Source organism: Melospiza georgiana, chromosome 1 (genome assembly GCF_028018845.1).
Source record: "Melospiza georgiana isolate bMelGeo1 chromosome 1, bMelGeo1.pri, whole genome shotgun sequence".
In the NCBI taxonomy this organism is placed as follows: Eukaryota; Metazoa; Chordata; class Aves; order Passeriformes; family Passerellidae; genus Melospiza; species Melospiza georgiana.
Genome location: NC_080430.1, coordinates 30,995,925 through 31,017,216, shown reverse-complemented (window position 1 = coordinate 31,017,216; position 21,292 = coordinate 30,995,925). Strand labels below are relative to the sequence as shown.

The following is a 21,292-nucleotide window of genomic DNA, read 5'->3' as shown; positions in this document are numbered from 1 at the left end:
CTACGAGTTACAGGTTTGGAGCAGTGTCTTTGGTGGGGAGGATGGGGGGAGAGCAGGGGGGATTGGAAAGCTGCCCAATTTCATATGATAAAAGTGAAATTCTCTTCTGTCTGCAGGACAATCCCCAGGGAACAACGTATGAAACCCAAACTTAAATAAAATCATATCCTGTTTGCAAACATCATATTCCCTTTGCTTCTCAGTAATCTGGACCCATAAACCCCAGCACAGCTTGAGAGCCCATTCCTCATCTAAACAAATGCCATAAGCCCCTTTATACTTTTACAACCATGTCAGAAAATAATATTGACTGCCAATAGTGATGTGATGGGAGTTGCCTCCTCTGAGCCATAAAAGAAGCAGTCTGTTATCAATTTCTCTAAATGCATCAAGGGAATTATGGGTCGGTTCAGTTCCAAGTTATAAATGACAATTCAAAAGCCGCAGAAGTGTTTGAAGCTGGGAGCCGATGATGACATTATCATAAAAGCCTGCTCTTCTTTGCTTTTGTGGGGTTTTTTGCCTATCAACTAGACAAAAAAATATGGCTGAGAAATGACTTCAAGATTTCTTCACACAGCAGCAGGTCAAACAGGCAAGAAAACAATCACTATTTTTAGTGATAGACTGAGACAAGGAGATGAAACTTAGTCCCATTAAAAGTAGATTTCTGCTTCTCTTATTGTCATTTTCACAGCACAACAGGAGAGGAATTGCAATAGATGGATACATTGGTCAAATGATCAGTTATAGCTCTAGTGGCTGTTTACAGATGAAAAACAGTCTGACAATCCACAGAACCAAAATGTAATTTGTGATTATTCTCCCCATTTGGCCACTTCACCTGCAATCTACCCACCTCTCCTGGAAAACTTTTCACATTCCAAACCTCTGACCAGCTGCAAGAAACCATCTCTTTTTATTAAAACTGCTGGCCATAGAGCTGCTAGTCTCTCTCCAACACAAAGAATTTCATCCCTCCGGTATTAGAATTCTTTAACAACAGTTGGTTCTGGAACAAGGTTAAGCTTGAAAGAAAAAAAACCATAAAAAGCATTATTGCAGGAGGGAGATTCCATACTTCAGTGGATTTTATACTCCTGACCCTGGATAGTCCTCTGATAAAATATTAACCATCGGTGAAAGAAAACCTGTTATGGGCAAATTTAGGATGCTAGCTTAGACGAATTTTTTTGTCTCTTTGTGAGATATGTTCAGTTTAGCTGTACAGATGAAACAGAGTTCTGCTCTTAGGTAAGAGAGCTAATTACTGCTTATATCATTCCTTATCACACTAAAAAGTTTATTTGATTTCTCCTGAAAGTATAACATATACTACACCAATGACCGACATAATCAATCCCTAGCACAGCTTAAAAGAAAATTCATAGGGATGAAAAGTGTGTACAAAACGAGTACACTGTAGTTTTACATACTTTTTTTCATTGCAACAAAAGATTTAGTGGAGTGATGGTAAAGGATCAGAAAATACTGGTTATGGACACAGGCTGCCTCTTGTTTGCTGTTTAAAGTTCTTGAAACAAACTTTCTTTTACTGCAACTGTAAGTAATGTCCAAAGGAGAGGATCCCTGATGTTGGCTGCAGTTTTAGAACCAAGATAAGAAAATCAGTAATGGAGTAGAATTCAGGGTTATGGAAGTTACTAGGATTTTTTTTGTGAACAATATAAGTCCATCAAGTCGTCATGTCTTCAGTGTTTAGGAAGAGGAAATCCTAGCTTCCATTCCTGGATCCAAGAACAGTTTTCATTCTGTTGAGTGATTCTTTCACATCAAATTTATAATCTGTTTGTGGAACAGGGCCTCAGAAGTAGGACTTGGAAGTATTTATAAATGTATGTAATAGGAAGACAGACCATAGCCTTAGGTAGATGGGCTTATACTACTTATGGATAAAATCTTACTTGTCCAGTGCTCTTTCCAACACTGGCATCGCTAGTGCATGGTGTGGGTGCCCCCAACCAGAAATAATATTTGATCTCTTGTGTGGTAGCAACACTCTCTAAGAAATGATATCTCTGATATTAAATACAGCCTGAGAGTGGACAGAACTGAGCCTAGGTTTCCCATCCCCTGCATGAGCAGTCAAACCATTAATCTATATAATGACAGAGCTGCATAATAACAGCAATGTCCCCGTATGGTTAGAAAATAATAGGATCAAAGAGCTCTGGAAACCCTCATCTAAAAGGCAATCATAAAGTTTCCTGCAAGAATGGAAGTTTTTTTTCTTAACACTGTGTTATTTTCTGCAGCAAACAACTAATGATACAAGAAAGGAGGAAAAAATATACAACAAACATAAAAAAGATAAAATTCTTCCAACCCTCCCTAAAATCTTTTCATGAACTAAACTTCCTGCTTTTCATTGATTACTGCTTTATACCTTTCAAGTTGAAAGCTACTAAGTAGCAATATTTCTTCCTCATTTCCACCATCATTTCTGAAAGTAAGCTTAAGAATTGTTTTCCACATAGTTTGAAGCAGCTCCCTTTCCCTGAGTTTAACCAATCGACAGCTTAATATCGCTGAAAGAAAGCTCCTAATCTGATTATTTACCTTGAAAAAGGTCATAACCTATTCCTTTAAAAGCGCCCCACAGCAAGCCTGACAGTAATCATATATAGAAAGGCAGACCAGAAAATAAATAACTAGAAAATAAATAAATAAAAGATCCATTTCTACAACATGTGCTTTAATCCAATTTCCATGAATTTAAATAAGAAATAAATGAAACAGACTGGGGAAAAAAAAAAAGTGTAGATGAATTTAAATGCTTGAAACAGTGAAGTTTTACTGAGCAATTCTGACCTGTGTTAGCTTTAGAATGAAACATACTGTTATTAGTAGAAGGATTTCAAAGCACATCTCTGGTCATCTCTGGTCACAATAATCTGTTTAATAGAAAAGTCTTATCCTTTGCTTTTTAAAGATAGTAATTTTACTATCCAATGTCCTCAAATAGATTTTTTCTAGAACTTTTACATAATCTCCGTTTTACTTAGAAGCCTGAACATCCTTTCTCAACTTTATTAATTTTTTGTTCAATTTTCTCTGCACCAGCAGTGTGAAAAATTACCTTTTTTACACACCAGCGTGTGCATGTGTGCGCACAGTAGTTTACAGAGGTGCACGTGCAAACACATCTATATGTCAATGTGTAGTGTTAACTGAACCACATATAGAAATGATGCCCAAGTTTCCAGATTGGCAAGTTGCTAGTCACCAACTTCCAAATTTTAGGCAGGATTTTCAGCAAGCTAAGCCCAAGGTAGAGGATCTGGAATGATTACGACTTCCTGATTATTTTATTTTTAATTCATAGTTCAGAAATCCACCAAAATTAGAAAATACTGAAGGGTAAAATGCATTTTTTTTCTTGAGTGTGTTAAAACCTTACAAAATTAGTATTTCTTCTGTCATATAAACATACTAGTACAGTATGGAATTTATCCTTCGTGAAGAAAAAAGGTAAATAAATCTGTATAAGGTAGCAGCAAAAGTTGACCTCCAGAGATAACGCTTTTATGTCTGCTCAGACTTTTCAGAGAAAATACTCAGAGAATTCACTGGGAAGCAGTTAAAGGGAAGTAAAATATACATCAACCATCCAGCCCACTGGTATCTAGAATATTACCATTTCACTTTGATATTGATGACATCAGTAAATAATGGATCCAGCTGGACCAAAAGCATTAAATACTTTTGTGTGAAAAACTCACTTATCTGAAAAATTATTTCTCCTGGGAATTGTCTTTGCTACAATTTATTAGGAGCACGATACTGGTATCAGTAGAAATTCTACATGGTTTTCACTAATTTAGCTTTACTCTTTCACCTGGTGTTGCAACATGTTTCTTTCTGCAGATTTTTGTCTACTGTGTCCTAATATGAGCTTGTCGTTCAGGATGAATCTGTTTCAAAACAGAGTATAAAAATGCTGACATAATTTATTATTTCAATACCCTTTTCATGCTAAATGTTACTGTTGGCAACTTTTTTATCTTTCAGAGAAGTGTGGAGCCATATTTGCTTTTCAACAGTGCATGAAACAGCTTCTCCGAAGCTCATTGTGCTATAACAATTGTGTCAATGGTACTTTCCTCAAGAAAAGAGTTCATATAGAAAACCCAAAGTGGGATAATTAGAAATTGGCACATTTACACAAAATTTGTTCCTAATTCTCCCATATGCCTCTTGTAATGTGCTGTGTCCCATGTCTTTGAAGACACAGTGTCTTCAAAGATAATGGCTCATATTTCATCTCTACATTTTTTATCAGCTTCTGAAGACTTTGAACTGATAGTGCTAAAGAATTAGCCAGAGAACGCATATGTTGTGTGCAGTCCCTTTTGTGGGGAAAAAAAAAAAAATCTACTTACCCCGAGTCCCCCACAAGGCAACAAGGAAAAGAGTTTTTGAGACACGTTTCCTATATATTAAAGAAAAAAAGAAACAGTAAGTATTGTTTATCAAAAAAGATATTTAAGTACTGGAACAGTATTTCCTTATTCTTTACAGTAATTCAGATTACAGTATTATTATCACTATAAAAGTGCCAGATAATAATCCAAAAAATAATCCTAATACTTAGAAATCAAATCAGCCATGGGACTTTTAAGGTGCTCTTATGCAACAGTGAAAAATCTTAACACAGGTAAGTGGTAATTTCAAAGGAATAGAATGACCAAAATTCCACAGAAAATCACTCTGAACTAGGGTGACTAATCATCCTGATATCTGTAGCTGATAAGCAGCTTGACTAAGCTACTGATGTCAGTCTCTTTTCCAGCTACAGGACTGAGGCAGGCACCTCCATCCAGCCTACATGACTGATGGGATGAAATATGCTTGAGAAGTACCTGTTTCTTTTCACTGACAACAGAGGGAACTACATTAAGTTTACATAAAACTGATAACTAATTTCTTAGCTTCTTTGCTTCAAAAGAGTTTCTCCTTTGAAAATTGCAACCTTAGTCTTTCTATCTATGTAAAAATGCTTTTTCTTCATTTACATTACATCAATGATTGGATGAATATTTTGAAAACATAACTTGGAATACTATTTTTTCAGTATTATTCAGTAAATACATTATACTAAAGGGAACAAAAACTTAATAGACTTTAGAATTTAATTTCTAGCTAATCTACTCTATACATTGGCTAATACGATAGGGTTTACCTTAATGTTTATACTCACATTTTATTAATTTTTTCTTTTTTTGGTACTGCTAAACTCACAGTTTGTCTCGATAATGACAGTATGAAAACTGGGTAAGGATCTCAGGACTTGATGCAGTTCCTATCCCAGTGTGTAATCTGATCCTAAGGCAGCTGTGGAAGAGAACATAAGCTTTTCCCCTGCCATATCACAGAACTGGCTTTGTAACTTTGCCATCTGGAGGAAACATTAGATAGTGAATCACTGGAGTTTCCTAGAGGAGTCACCCATTGATATGGAAGGGGTGAATGCTGCAGTTACTCATGTTTAGCAGGTGCCAATGAAATGCATAAAGACAACTATAAGCCATCATCTTTGAAGTATGAGAGACCAGACTGCAAGGTCTGGGATGAGGAAAGTGCTTTACACTTTGAGTAAAATCCAAGATGCATTTTTATCCGATGAGAGGCCTTTGATCAGTTTGCACAGTGTGCGAGAGAAGCCAAACAAAACCTCCTGTGGAGCTACCAGGGGAAATGCAGGTGCAGCAGCTATGCAGAGTATTCTCATACTGTGAGTCCTAATGGCCCCAGACATGCAAGGAAATGTTGGCTGCAGGAGATTGTCAGAGGTGCAAGTTGGAGTTTCCAGATCTTGCTAGGCAGATCCAGGGACCAATTTTTCACTTTTTACTGTGGGGAAGATGAAAAAGTCACAAGCAGATAACTAAAAATTTAGTGCTGTTAAAGCGACAGAAGGCATTAATGGAAACATAAGATGTAATTTGAGATAAAAGAAGGAATTTTTAGATTACTGAATGACTAGACATTTTTTCTTAAATTCCATGGCAGAGTTGGGACATAAGAGACAGCAGATGAATTCTCATTTATCTCCCTGCAGCCAGGCACATTGTGCATGGTGAACACTATTAAAAACAATAAACATTAAGTAAAAACAGAGAAGCAAATGGTGAGGAAGGACACTGAAATCAATCATAAGATAGTACTAAAACTGGGGAAAACAAGCATGGGAGCATTTTCAGTGTATCAAGAAGCTTGATGGAATGCTCACTTCTTATTGCATGATGGCTTAAAAAATAGTAGTTGCCAAACTCTGAAGAACAAGAAAAACATTGAGATTTAATTAAAAGAACAGTGGAGAATTGCTGGACTAAGAGAAAGTGAAACCATTGCTTAGCTAGCCTCACAAAAAAAGGAAAGCTCACAACAGCCTGCCAGAAATGAAAATCAATAGCAAAAAGCTACTCTAAAACAAATTGGAGTGAGAATTTCCTGTGATGTTTGAAGTTAAGGTTCCAGAATATATTGAGATATTTTAGTGAGATAGAAGACAAGTCTAAATCGTCAAAATTTTTTGACTTTGTGCTATGGCAAAGTTTGTAGTCACCAGCACTTTAAATTCAGTACAATTGTGTACTGATAGAACTAGAAATGTTCCAAGATTTGTATTCTAGAATATCAATGCACAAAGGCATAGAAGCTAGTTTGTCAAATTAGGTGCTGAGGAGCCCGTCACTGACTGAGCTCAGGTCCCTACAGAAGTCAAGGAAGTTGATTGGGAGATTGATGACTGAGGCCTTAGAGTCTGATAAACTGAGGAAAAATGATGAGTAAAAGCTCACTTTCAAAAGAAAAAGAAAAAAGAGCTTCAGAGAAGGCAGATGCACTCCTCCATTGAGGAACTGGAAACACAAACCTTTTCTGGAGCATAAGTAGTGAGCAAATGGTGCTTGACTTTTTGTATGGGTAGAGGCGTGAAGAAAGGGAGGTTAGGTCCTACTTTTCATTAGGATGCAAAGCCATCATTTGATGGAGCTATTTCTGTAGAAAAAATTATACACTTTCATTGAAATAGAAATCTTTTCTGAGACAATGTTGTTATTTATGATATCTTTATAAGAAACATTTTCTTTAGATATTTTCCCTACATGTATATTGAATTTCTGTAATATACAAAGATGTTAATTTTAATGTCAGAATTGGTTAGGTTCAACTTCAACTGAAATGGGGACACCAAAATCAGCACCGCATTTTGGAAAAAAATGTAAGAAAGAGACAATTAGGTTCCTTTGTCCAAGAGTCTGGAAGCCCAAATGATTTGAGCTTCCAGCCAGAAAACAGGCACATGCAAAAGCATGTGGGAAGGGTGTTTTATTGACTTTTGTCTTGGTAAAAGGCCATGTGAGATGCAACAAGAAAATATTCTAGAAACAGAGAGAGAAAAGGGCAGTGAGCCAAGGATACAGTCAGAATATGTTCTAAGAGTGTGATCTTGATATACACTTAGACAGTAAATGTCTTGGACTCAGGGTCCAATAAAAAAGGCAAAACATGTCCAGTAAGAAACTGTGGGCCAAGAAATTATTTTCTGAGATTGGATAAACAAAGCTTTCTACATTCTGAGTAGATCAGCAGACATTCAGTCAGGTCCATTCCTTCTTAACCTTGTACCTGCAACTGCACACTGCATCCCAGAGGCTGCTCAACCACTGAGATCCAAAACTGGAATAATATTTTGTATCAATGTATACAATATTAAATAATGTAAAAGAGAAATTAAAAGTAATTAAAGCCAACAAAATTATTGAAATGGAATGCTTGACTGTATCAAAAAGGAACAATTTAACAATGTTGATGAAATCAAATAAAAATGTTTCTAATTTAATCGGAAATTTAATTTAATTGGAATTGCAGGAATTTAGAACTTTTTCTTGGAAGCGCTTTTTTTTTAAAGAGGATTTCCTACTTAGAAATTCAAGCTCCTGAGAATCTATTATACTGTAAATATTTTTCAGTTTTGATGTTGCCTTGGCTAAGAAAATGTATAAACCTATATAACATTATGATCTTAGGACTTCCTGAAGGAACAGTTTGCCTTACAGAAGAAACAGCATAAGTTTCCAAAGCAAAATAACTGCTTTGTATTACTAGAATTGTGGCAGCAACTTCTTTTGATGGTTAACGTTATTTTTGTTTGGGTTAGATTTGATTACATTTAGGAAAAGCTTCACATCTTAGAAGAAGTGTTATAAAAATAACTGAGAATTAGAGTGTTGCATCCAGTGTGCTGGGACACAAAGAGCAGGATTTCACTCATGGATTTTCATGCACTAGGTTTTTGTGTGTTTCTGACAAGTAGACTTGCTTCATGTTACATCATCCATGAAGAGCTCATTTTAACCCTACTTGTGTGTTGTAAAAGACATAAGCTGAGCATCAGCTGCGCATGAAGCTATTTTACATGGAAAAACCTGTCAGTTTTCTACTTTTCTGTACAAACCTAGGTGCATTTAATATGTTAATGTATCTTCCCCCGTGTTGTTCAGAAAGATAGCATATCCTGCATAATGAGAAGGCATTAAAATAAAGTCCACTTATTAGCAAAGCTTAGGCATAGTATCTGCAGACAGGGTGGCTGAAATAGTTGAAATGAAGCAAATGAGAACAGCAAACAAACAATTCTGACAAGCAAGTGTATCTTAAATTCCTAATTTCAAATCAAAGACTACAAGGAGGTAGAAAACCAGCTGTGTTCAAATTTGCCACTGACCTCCAATGGAGAACAAGTTACAGTAAAAGGTTAGCACTGATGATTTTTGAAGCAAATGAGGAGAAACTCGTATCACTGCCTTCCAGCCGGTGTATTTTGCTAATCTATATTTGGCTTCCATTGTAACATTCTCCTTGCACATAGCAATGCATTTGGAAATAGTGAATTTTTGTCACACTGCTTGCCAAGTGTTTTAAACTGACACCAGCTATGACTAATGACAGTGCTGGAATGTGCTGTTCTCAGTAGAATAGAGAGGCCTGTACAGACCTAGGAGTTTCCTGGGGTCCAGCTTCTGTCTGTTCAGTGGGCTGGTGCCATACAGCAGTGAATGATGTTCAGAGTGAACCAGCTGTATTTCCTCCAGACTGGCTTTTCGACCTCGAATTCGCTGAAAGAAAACAGCAGAGGCCTACAATATTCCACTGACAATATTTAGGGAGAAAAAAAAAAGAGTAAAGGTTCGAAATAACATTTAGTATGATTAATAATGGGTTGAAATTGCGTCATGCAGGAATGTGACACTGATTTGTTTATTAAAGTAATGCTATATGAAAAACAAATGCGTGTTTGCTTTATCACAAAATGCTTCACTTTAGCCTTAGGAGAGTTATCTTAATACAGGGTTTCACATAAAAGAAAAATAAAATATTCTGACTCTTTTCTACATAATACTTTGAGAGATACAAACAAAAAGATAAAATATTTTTTAAGTAAGAAATCTGGTTAGAAAAAAAAACCTGATTTAGAGAGCAAAATATTATTCGCACCTGTAAGCTGCAGATGTGTTTGGAATGAGGATTAATGTGTTTTGCACCATTACTAGTACTTGTGATTTATGCTGCTAGGAGGAACATGATCACAGTGAGGAGAGACAGGGAGAAAAAGAAAATTAACTTTAAATGCTTTAGTAACATATTTGTGTATGTTTCTAAATTTTTAATGTGTGATCAATATCAATATACACACATTTGTGATCACATGTGATTAATATTTTTACTGCTACACATGATGACTCACTTGCTTTCTTACATTTTTGTAAGTGAAGTTTGTCTTTTTGACTGGGTCTCCAGCCTATACTTGCCCCGAAACAAGATGTAAAAATCTGAGACATCTTTCTACAAATCAGTTTAGGAAGGAAGAAAAATAGGAAAGAAAAGATAAAACTAATACTTTCTTATTTGGCATATGTATTCCTTGTGTTTATTTGGAGTTACAGCATATCATAAAAATATTTATTTATCTTCTTGTGCTAGTGCTGCACAGCCTTTGAAGATACAGCAACATGAATCTGATTTTTTTCAGGATTGAGCATAATAAACATCACTGTCAACAAAGTTCTGGACCCAAGATCATCTTTCCTGTTAATATTGGATAAAGTAAAGAGAATACATCTTGATTTTTTTGCAGACCTGGTCCTTATCAACACTGAAGGCCAACTCTCTCAGAGCTTAGACTGGGTCTGTCTGACTCTCAAGGTCTACAGATACACAGGTAGAGCACTTATCTAAATAGACTACCCTATTTTCAACTAGATTGATTTGCCTGTTGTAGAAATTCATTTAGTTCTAGTTTTCTTGGAGGTTAAATTCTTATTGTATCCAACACTTTGTCATACACATTGGAAACCACCAATCTCTGCACTAGGAGAGGAAAGCAATATTATGAATATTAAAGAGAATGTGCACTACAGAAAAGAGGAGATGCCTGGGGGATGGGGGGTCAGAAGATCCATACACAATTTATATTGAGTTAAGCAGTGGGATTTTTTTCTGACTAATCAGGAGAAATATCCTTTGAGTTAGAGCTAGATGACTGTGGAACAAGCTCCCCCTCAGGGAAATGGTGGAAGCCCTATTTCTCTCAGTGTTTAAAACTTGACTAGACACAGCAGTGGAAAGAATCATTTTAGGGAATGATCCAAGAACTAAATGACTTAATAAACCCTTTTTCATCTCTAATTTCTTCAAACCTCTCCCAGTCTCACATGAGAATTTGTAGCAGTGCACTCACATCCTTTTAACACACAGTTGCACAATCAAATTCAGCACATTATGTTACTTCATGGAGTCAGTAAACTCTGTAATGGTTCTTCTGGGTCAGATTAAATATTTTTCTTCACAAGTGAGGTGACTGGTAACATTTATTCCTTCATCCATTCTCATTAAGGTGCATGTTTCTAACAAGCTGCTTTAAAATGTATATACCCAATTCTCCACAGCAAATCTGGGAAGGGAGTCTGGCTTTTAAGACAGATAAAAAAATGTATAAGAAAAGTAAAGAGGAATTTTATGAAGGTCATGCCAAAGAACCTTGAGCAAAATACTTACTCTCTGGTCACATATTTTCTACAAGGTATACAAAAACTCTCAGACATGTTTAAGACAGTTAATTGTCTGGGGTTTTTTTAAGTGTTGTTAAATGGAATGCCATATCCCTTTAACTATAACAAACCACACAGCCAATTATTTTTACAATGGGTGCTCTGCAATATCTGGTCTGGAAGTGGTCTCCCAAAATGTTTTGCCAACAGCATACCTTCTACCCAGTATCACCAGTCAAATTCTCTAGGGTGCAAAGAGGTTATGCAGAAGCCAGTTAGGTGCAGCAGTCAAGCAGCTCTGAGAAGGAAACCCCATTCCAGGCAGATGCCCACAGTGAGGTCCTTGGAGGGCAGCCACCAGCTGGGCTGGCAGAGCCCAGAGTGCTCTTTCTCCATGGCTGCTCCAGCTCTAGCATCAGCAAGGACCTGTACACTGTAGGTGGCAGGAGGAAAGGGTAAACAGTGAACGTGTCTGTGCTGTTTCTGAATTCCCTGCTCCTCATTTTGTGTTCCTTTCACCCCCTCTTTGCAGTATCTCTGCATATCAACCTCAACTATCTGAGGCTCTGCACAGAGGAAAAAACTGCATTAAAAATCACCTGTAATATGTTCTAAGAATAGTTCTCACACAATGATGTCAGGATTTAGCAAATCTATACAAGCTTTTAAGTCTGTTGCCAGAGTCTCTCATGTAACTTCAGTTATGCAAAGTGATCACTTTTGGCTGTCAACTAGCATGAATTATTAGAAAACAGAACATATGCACTTGTATAACTTTACGCCTACACTTTTAGCCACGTCTTTCTTTTTTATTTGGAAGTGTCTCTTAATTTTCTTAATTTTCATGGTATTATCAAAATTATAAAATGTAGCAGGAAATTGGCATAAAGCCAACAAAAAAGGAGAAGTAGCATGGGAAAACAGATGAACAGTATTTGTTTCATTACAGAGAATTTGAACAATACATCCTCCCATCTACTACATCCTTAGTAGAAGGCAGGTTATCCTTTTCTAATGTGTATGGCAATTTGTGTGTTGGCTTTGTCCTCTGACATATATGGTTCCCTCATCAACAGAAACATTTATATATCTCAGGAGAGTGAAATACTTACACCTGAGTGCTTTGAAAAATCAGTCTAGAACTAGAAATCCATTGTCCTCACAACAGGAAGATGTTTTCACCTTTCACAGAAATTAAGGTCAAAGTCTGGTCTTCTTTTTAAAAGAGACCATTAAATTTTCACACAGACAGCCTCTATTAACCTGAAGATTTTAGTTGAACTATCAGCAGAGTAAACTCATGCACAGACAGAGATTCAAAAGGACAAAGGTGATGCTGGCTGTTTCTCTCTGCTAAACTAACATGAATTGTTACAAAGATTAAGGACATTTTTCACTCAGGTCTCTTAGTGTAATGTACTGTACTGCAGCTTTTTGTATGAAATTCCCTTAGGCTATCAAGTTTGCAAACAAGGTCTCCAGATCTTTTCCTGCCTTCCTGAGATTTCTCATAGTTGTTAATTTTCCTCTTGCTTTCAAAACTACTCACAGATAACATGTTCTGTGCCAGTCAGAATACTCACATTGCTTCCCACATCCACCATGTGGGAATTTCAGGCATTCCTCTGACACACATGCACCCACATAGAGATGCATTTATTCTCTTCACATGTTTTGGTCATCTAGTGCCTAACACTCTGAAGATTTAGATTGATTTAGAACATGTTAAACACTCTAAATATTGTTGCTCTTTAAAAAAGACTAACTTTTCCTGCATTATTTTAGCTTTAGTGGCAAATTGAGGTTCAAAGAGTAGAGTTTTTCAAATATTTCTGTTTATGTGATCTGGCAGACTCAACTTTAAATTCTTTCCTTTCTCCCCTTCAGTTGATGAGATGTGGACAGCAGGAGGTGTAAGATGCCTCTCTAATCCAGAAAACTACTGAAATTTAGAACAAATTCTAGGCTGAAAAGTGTTGCTGGACTACAATCCCTACTGGAGGTAAAGGTGGGGCCACAAAGCAGGACCATGGCTACATTTTCTTTTCTTTTCTGAAAGTGGGCTGGTCACTGTAGCCTAATGTCAGTCACGTGTGTATAAATTACAGCCCCAAAGGAGTTATTTGAATACTTCCTCTCCCTAAAAATGTGGAGACACCCCTTCCAAAACATTTTTCAGTCCTTTTATTGTCCCATAGGTAGGGCCACTAGGCATTGCTGTTTACCAAGGGAAAATTGTAAAAAAAACCATAATGGAGGTTTTTATACCCATCTTTGCATCTTTTAGCTGCCCATATCTGCATTTGATAACTCAGCCTTTAACAAACACCAAACAGGCATTTCAGCAAACATAGAAACTTAGAAACTAATGCAAAAATATTGTGTATCAATTTTGTTTTTCCAATACATACATACCAGGTCTATAAAAAAGTTCACTATGGATGTGTGTGAGGATGTGGATGTGCGTGAATTACTCCACTCTCCTGCCCTGAGCTCAGTCAGGGGCTGGTCCCTCAAATGTGGCTCTCTGTGACTGGCAATGGTCTAATGTATTTTTCCCTTGCCTTGAGGAATCCAATGAAGGAATTAATCTATCTGTTTGGAAGTAGGATATGATTTAAAAAATAATCTGAAAGCTAAAACTAATTTTTTGGTTTAGCTAAAGTCCTCCAAACTGTTGTTTGAATAATTCTAGAGCACAAGTATCTATGGCTAGAAAGACAAAATGCAGTCTGGAAAAGCAAGTCCTCCTGGCTGTGTCTGCAGCAGTAAACTAAGCAGTGCCAGGAAACATTCCCAGGCAGAGTAACACAATCATCTGTACTATTAAATTGCTAAAGTGGTCCTTCATACTGTTTTGGCTGAGCAGCAGCTAGCACTCTTCCAAACAACTCCCAGACATGGTTTGGTCACTGGCATGAGCCAGGAAGCATTCCTGGTAGCATGAACATGGGCTTTCCATGCCAGTTGGCTGCAGAGGTAGAGAAGTCTCAGACACATTTTATTTTGTAGCAGATACACAGCTTGTGTACCCCATTCAAACCATGTTATGATTTTGCCAAGTTGTATTTTAAAAATAATTTGGGGTCAGCATGAGTAACATGTGCAGGTATATACAAAGACAATATATTAAGCTTAGATTAGTCAACCTAAATTAATCTATGAACTGCAGCAAGCATGGTGTTAGCCTTAGTCTGCACGACTTTCATCATCCTGTGCCAGGTTAGTTCTGAACACTCAGCCAGTCATCTCTCCATTGCCAAAGACCTGAGCTGTGTGAGAGGACTTAATCCACACTAAAGGATTTAGGAACCACATAAAGCTCTCTGCTATAGATACCAAGGGTCATAGAGATACAAGTTGTTAATTTTCATAAGGGTTTCTTGTTAGATCTTGAAAATAGGGAGAGCCCCCTAAACAAACCTGTGCCCAAGGATACATACAGTGCAAGGTAAAAAAAACTGAGCTACCTCTGACTGAACTTTAGTTTTGGTCTTAAAACTCCTTATCAAACAAAGAGTGGGCCTGCAGCCCTCCTGTGGGACTGCTGTTTTAGTTAGAGAGAATAAAGTTCCCCAATAACTGCAGAGGATTTCCTAAGTGGCTGCTGCAGGGTGCAGTTCCTAACCTGCCCTTTAGACTTGGTGTATAAGGTAATGCATGGGGCAAAACCTGACCAGTCATCTCCCACCCCTGACAAAAGCTGTGGGAAATTGTGCTGAGAAATTATATCAGGAAATGGTAGTGTCCATGAGGGGGCATTCAGAATTCAGCAGAAGTGACAGTGCAGTTGCCCATGATCCTTTCACTATGCACTCTTGGTGTGGTATATTCCAGAAAGCACCTTGATTGTGGCTTTTTATATCTTGGATCATGCAATAGCCACTCCTTTAGTGACACAAGGTGTCTATTCAGCTGAATGATTTTCTATACAAACAAAGCACCAATTAAGTGCATCACTGTAGCCTTTCTTATTTTGGAAAGTGAGCAGTTTTAAGCACTGGTTTGATGTCAGCACATGCTAGATAATTTAGTGAAACAAAGGATTCCATCACCAAATATAATTCTGTCTCTAGCTACATAAAAGGATCTACATAAACACCAGATCTATGCACCAGCTTCACACTGAGACTCCTTAATTTTATCATCAGGGTTTACATTTTGACAGCTCATTTCAAATTTCAGCCTCATTTCAAAGCACACAGTTGGGGTCTATATTAGCTGAATGCAGTTCAACATGAAGTGACTTTTTTACTCTCTCCCCCCTCACTTGATTATGCAAGACCTAATAAACTGTGCTTCAGGTTTTGAAATTTTAGAATTGCAAGAGGAAACTTTAAATCTTCCAGGAAACTCTTACACTGCATGCATCTCAAACTAACACATACCACTTTTCATTTTACACCTTTTTTTCTGCTGCAATTTCCCCCCAAAAAATTGCATATTAAACCATGCTTCAATCAAATATGGTCAAAAAAGGTGTAAAATGAAAAAGTGGTATGTGTTAGTTTGAGATGCATGCAGTGTAAGAGTTTCCTGGAAGATTTAAAGTTTCCTCTTGCAATTCTAAAATTTCAGAGCCACACAATTTACTGTTCAGCAACAGGTGTTTGTTAGTGAAGAAAGCAGCACATAGTAGCACACTGCATTTTACTTATTTTTCCTCTTTTGTCTTTTCTTTGTAATACAGAGTCCTTAATCAAGAAGGTAACCAGGCTTTATTTTATAAAGCACAGAGCTGCATGTTTAACTCAATCTTGAAGTATGTGATTCCCCAGTGAAACCACTCATGTGACAGGTGGCCTTAAGGGCCTTGCTGAAAGTCTTCTTGAACATCAAAAAAGTTATCTAAGCTAAAAAAAAGAATTAGACTATTAGAGTGCTGCCATCTAGTTAGATGAGTGTAAACAACAAATCCATTTACAGTGCTTGCAATATCTCGCTAACCAGGACACTGAGCTACCTACAGAAAATCTTTGGGGACAGTCACTAATAGCTATTCAAAGGGTTCCATTGAACCAGTTCTTTTGGGTTTGTAAAAATATGAGGATAAAAACAAAAAGCAATTAAACAGAACATGAGAGCCATGGCAATTTTAAGATCCTGCAGAACACTAGCAAATTTTTGCTGAACTTTGTTAACTTGTATTGCAGTGCAGTAAACACCGGCAATTGCCACAGGCTTCTGAAGTTGACAGTGCTTCACAACTCACAGGAAGCAAGGACTGGTAAGAAAAAGCTACTTTTAACTAACCCAAATCATATATGATCCTTACAGACCATATTTTCTTGAATCAGGTTTAATATGCAATTTTTTGAGGGAAATTGCAGCAGAAAAAAATTACAAATTTGCTATTGCCTATAAGATTGTTCTTGAATGTCTTGGGGCTTCACATGGGACCTGTTTATACCAGGTAAAGGATCATGCTATGAAAACAGACTTTAAAGTCTGAAAAAAGACAAGATGCAATATGCTTACAGAGTGATACAAACTAAATTCTAAAAAGTATTCTATGCTACAGAAGTAAAATCCTTAGTTGCTTGAAAAAGTTAAGAATCATGCTGTTGGGAGGACTGCACTTTTTGACTACTGCTTGTCTACATTCCTTTATAAAGGTGAGGAATAATCATGTCTGGGTTTTATATTCTGATGCATGTGGAGGCATACACTGTGTAAATTCTTTATTTTCTGATTGGGAAGTGTGTTTTCCTGTAATGCATTATTTTTATATTATCAGTTACGACCAAATAATTTCTAAAACAAATTACTCTCTTATTACAGAAGTAAGACAGGTTTCGGAGTTAATGAATTTGCTATTTACTTTAGCAAGTCAGGTATCTGGTCTTAATTTTTAATTACCTCACACTTGTTTAGCAACCCAGTTTCTTGCAGCCTTGACCAGATGCTTTGGATTCTTCCAGCGTGTTCGGGGTGATTGGCATAGTTCCCACACATGCACTGGTGCTTCAGCATCAGACTGTCATACACAACACCTTCAGCACAAAGACAGCGCAAAATCAGAAACAAATGAAACAAATGCAAGTTATACTGTTCCCTGTCATGCATGCTTTAGCAAAACTGGATTTTATTTGACAATTGCAGCAAGATGAAAATCCCACTGAATCATTTAGGTTGGAAAAGACCTCCAAGATCGCTGGGTCTAATCTTTGGCCTTTCTCCACCTTGTCAACTAGACCAGACCACTGAGTGCCATGAACAGTTGTTTCTTCAAGATCTCCCGGGATGGTGACTCCACCACATCCCTGGGAAGACCATTCCCATGCCTGACAGCCCTTCCTAGGAAGAAATTCTTCCTGATGTCCTCCCTGAACCTGAACCACCCCTGACACAGCCTGAGGCCATGCCCCCATGTCCTGTTGCTGTTTGTCTGGGAGAAGAGACCAATCCCCACCTGGCCAGAGCCTCCTTTCAGACAGCTGCAGAGAGCAGTAAGGTCTCCCCCGAGCCTCCTTTTCTCCAGGTTAAACACCCACAGCTCACTCAGGTGCTCCTTACAGGAGTCACCTTCTAGACCCTTTGCCAGCTTTTTTGCCCTTCTCTGGATCTAAATTTCTTTTTCCTTTGTGGGACTCTGAATTTTGATTTATGAGGTGAATCTTGTGACACCAATAAAGCAAAGATTATTTCTCAAGAAATTATATTAAGAAATGCAATTAACTATAAAGAAGAAGGGTAATTGGGTGATGTCTTTTGAAAGATTTTATGGCTAGAAAAAAAGTCTCCCTACTGAATCACTTGTTTTCTCTTTCTCTAGTGGTTAAAGTTAATTAAAGCTGTTAACCCATATACAAAAAGAAAATGTTATGCATAGAAGTGTAAACAATATAATTTAGAAAAACCTTTAAAAATAAATTACAAAATGGCAATGGTACTCTGCAGTTTTACTGCTTAACTAATACTATATTAATTCCAGATCTCAAAGCATATCAAATGAATGTTTCAGAGAGTCAAAACAGTGGTGGCCAGAGTCCTTTTTCATTAAAAAAGAAAAGTTCTACCCACTACTCAATTAGGATCAAATCCTGTTGTTTGACTGCAAGTGCAAGGTACCTTTTGAATTTTCTATGGTCATTTACTCAAGAACAGAACAGCTCTATACAAAAAAAAAACTATCAATATCACATTGCTCTGTAACTGTGTATTGGGAGCAAAAGAGAAATTTTAGTGAGTAGGCTCAAGCTAAATTCAATTTTCAAGGCTTTCAAACCAATTCTGAAACACTGAAAAATGATTTTCTGTATTTAGTTGTTCTTTGCATTTCTCCTAGACATGTCTGGAACAAAAATTATTTTCCTTACCCCTATGTGGACCACTTTCATTTGGGAAATACTTGGCTTTTTCTTTCCCTTACAGTTGAAAGAGACTAAATTAACTATTTCTCCAAACTGCAATACTTGGCATTCAAAACATCTTATGTGCCACCATTATTGGGAATGCCAACACAATTCTGGGAAAATTGTATTTGCCTGCAACTGAATACAAAATTAAAGTCCAGATTCAACAAAATTCTCAACACCACCTTTATTTAAGAAAGTTCTCTAACGGGTATTGAACATCTATAAAGTCTTAAAAAGCTTTTCTGAATGAGAACCTGTGTACATCATGGGTGATTCAAAGTTAAGTTTCTGAGATAATTCAGTTAGAAGCCAGTCAGAAGTTATGCTGCTCTAGAAATATTTATGCTGCCATATTTCTTAGCTCATGCACTTCAGAACTGATCCTTTGGGATCTTGGTATTTAAGCCAAAATGAGAATACACTTATGTTAAGGGTAAAAAGAACACAAATATAAAACCTAACTGCAGTATGACTGAGTTTATGCAAAATTATTATCTAGCAAACATAATCGTTCATTAGCAATACATTTTTTAATTTACTTTCTTGTTCTGTTTTCTTTTAAAGAAAGAAAAAAACAGTGAAAACCTGGAGCTAATAAGCTAATGCAGCTTAAAATATCTGCTGGCATTGTCAAAGCAGTTAATAATTTCCTTTCTCTGCAGTTCCTCACTGCTCTATCATCAGGTCTTGTAAGTTACTTGGAAGTATGCACACAAAAAAGTGCATGCTCACATGCCTCACTTTTTTTTTTCTTGGCACTCACAATTTTAATTCCTGCAGGCTGTTGGCCACTCAGCTTGTCCAGTTTGGCTGTGGCCATTATACCAACAGATAAGAAAATGTTTCCTCCCATCCCCCTGACCCACAGGGAAGCTGTTTATGTGCTGACTGTACAGGCATCAGGACTTTCAGAAGCTTTCAGGTAGGACAGGCTGTTATATCAAATGGATTTGAATAGAAATGCTTGTTAAACATTAAGAAAAATTAGCTGAAAGTTGAAAGTTACTTCTCCCTGCCATTCTTTCAATTAATTTTTTATTCTTCTTACTTGAATAGTCCAAATAGCAAGTAATGGAAATTATATCAATAAATAAAAACATATTACTATGTTTTTGTTATACAGAGTTGGGTGTAATAATGACACTTCTTTATTTCCTGTATCAGCGTTGCAACCAATTTTGAAATGAAACACTGAAAGTGTGTCTTCAGGATGCCTCCTCTGGTTGACATAAACTTATTTTCTTAGCACTTTTCCAGAAATAAAATATAACTAGAAGTCTAATTTTATTGTATGTGAGTAATTTTTTCTGAATCAAAAATCAGTTTAATAAAATGAGGCCAGTATTGCATGGCAGAAGCATCTGCTCCAAACTTTTTAATACCAAGATATTCACACTGAATATATTGGTATTTGAGTATTAAATTTGATTCTAGGAGGATTAATTGACTTAAGAAAAGACTGAAATATATGTTTTCATTTATTGCAAGCATTTAAATTGATTTAGGATGTGCAAGTGATTCAGATGTGTGGCTGCTGGTCATACAGCACATGTGCTTGGTACAATACCAGAATGCAGCAGTAGAGCTTACTGCTAAAAATAGCCTCTAGGATTTCCCTAACAGGATTCAGCCAATAATCTCCCCACCCCCACATTAAAAAAAAAGAAAAAAAAAAAAAGAAAGAAGAAGAGAGGGAGACAACTGTTTTCAATTGCAGACTGCTGTGAAATATTAATAAAAATGGTTATTCTGTTTCTCCAGAGCAAATGCCTACAGCCAGATTCTGCTCTCAGATTCCTTGTGTAAATCTGAGCAGCTCCACTGAGACTGGTGGATTTATTCTGGATTTACACCAATATTACTGAGGTCAGAATGTGGCCCTGAAGACAGACGGGAATGGTGCCACCATTGAACCATATAATGATAGGGGACACAGGACAAAAGAAACTGAATTTGCTTTAAGTCAGTAAAAAACCCAAGATTTTCCTGCTGGGGACTCCCTAACACACATCCATTTCCAAAATGCTTTATTTGGGTCAGCTTCTTTTAATAATATTTTAAACAGAGGGAAGAACAAGAGACCTAAAAATCATTGGCTAACAGCATGCTTTGAAGAAGATTAATTGCCCTGGAGAATAACAGTACCAATAAGAAAACCCAAGGGAAGAATATCTAATAAATTATTCCAACAAAAAATCTGAACTAAATATTGTCAAGTATTCTGTAAACTGCCTAAATGAAAATTAAGTGGACTTTATTTTTTTTCCACCTTTAACTCATTATCTTGTGCATATACTGTGTATATATTGCTTAATTCTCACAACAATCTCTGTTCTGATTCCCTTCAGATATTTGGCCAGAAGTATTTTTCTCATGACTCACAAAAATACGGGCTCAGTTTGATGCCCCTGTAATAATCTACTACAACTGTTTTCCTCCTAACTTTTTTTTCTCCCAAGAATATATTTAAATATATTTATTCTCCCAAGAATAAATTTAAATATTTAATATATTTAATATATTTAAATAGGAAAAATAACCCCAAAAGTAAATAACAACTCAAGGCAGGGACATGTTAATAGATTAATTTCTAGAGTCTGAATTTGCCTTTGCTTTATGGTGGACCCGGATTTTCTCTGTTTGCACACACGCATTCCTTCCTTCCATGCTTTACAAATGGTAGTGTTGCAACTGCTGTGGACAATGGCTGGTTCCATCTTTCTTGTGCTCTCTTAAGGGAGAAAATCATACAACCGTAGGATAGCTCAGGTGGGCAGGGACCTCCAGAGGTTTGTAGCCCAACTCTGCTTAGAACAGGTCAGCACTGTGATCAGACCACATACCTCAGGACTTTCATCC

The 21,292-nt window shown here is 36.9% G+C and overlaps 1 protein-coding gene across 12 annotated transcripts in view; it reads right to left on the bottom strand.

Moving 5' to 3' along the window:
• The window catches only part of HDAC9 (histone deacetylase 9), a 454,940-nt gene that overhangs the window by 123,319 nt on the left and 310,329 nt on the right, over positions 1-21,292 (bottom strand). For all 12 annotated transcript variants that reach the window (XM_058035907.1, XM_058036403.1, XM_058035984.1 and 9 more), the window contains 3 exons: positions 16,935-17,068; positions 9,023-9,143; positions 4,404-4,453 (listed from right to left, as the gene is read on the bottom strand). In XM_058035907.1, coding sequence (XP_057891890.1) covers positions 4,404-4,453; positions 9,023-9,143; positions 16,935-17,068 — 305 coding nt within the window. The remainder of the gene's footprint in view (positions 1-4,403; positions 4,454-9,022; positions 9,144-16,934; positions 17,069-21,292) is intronic.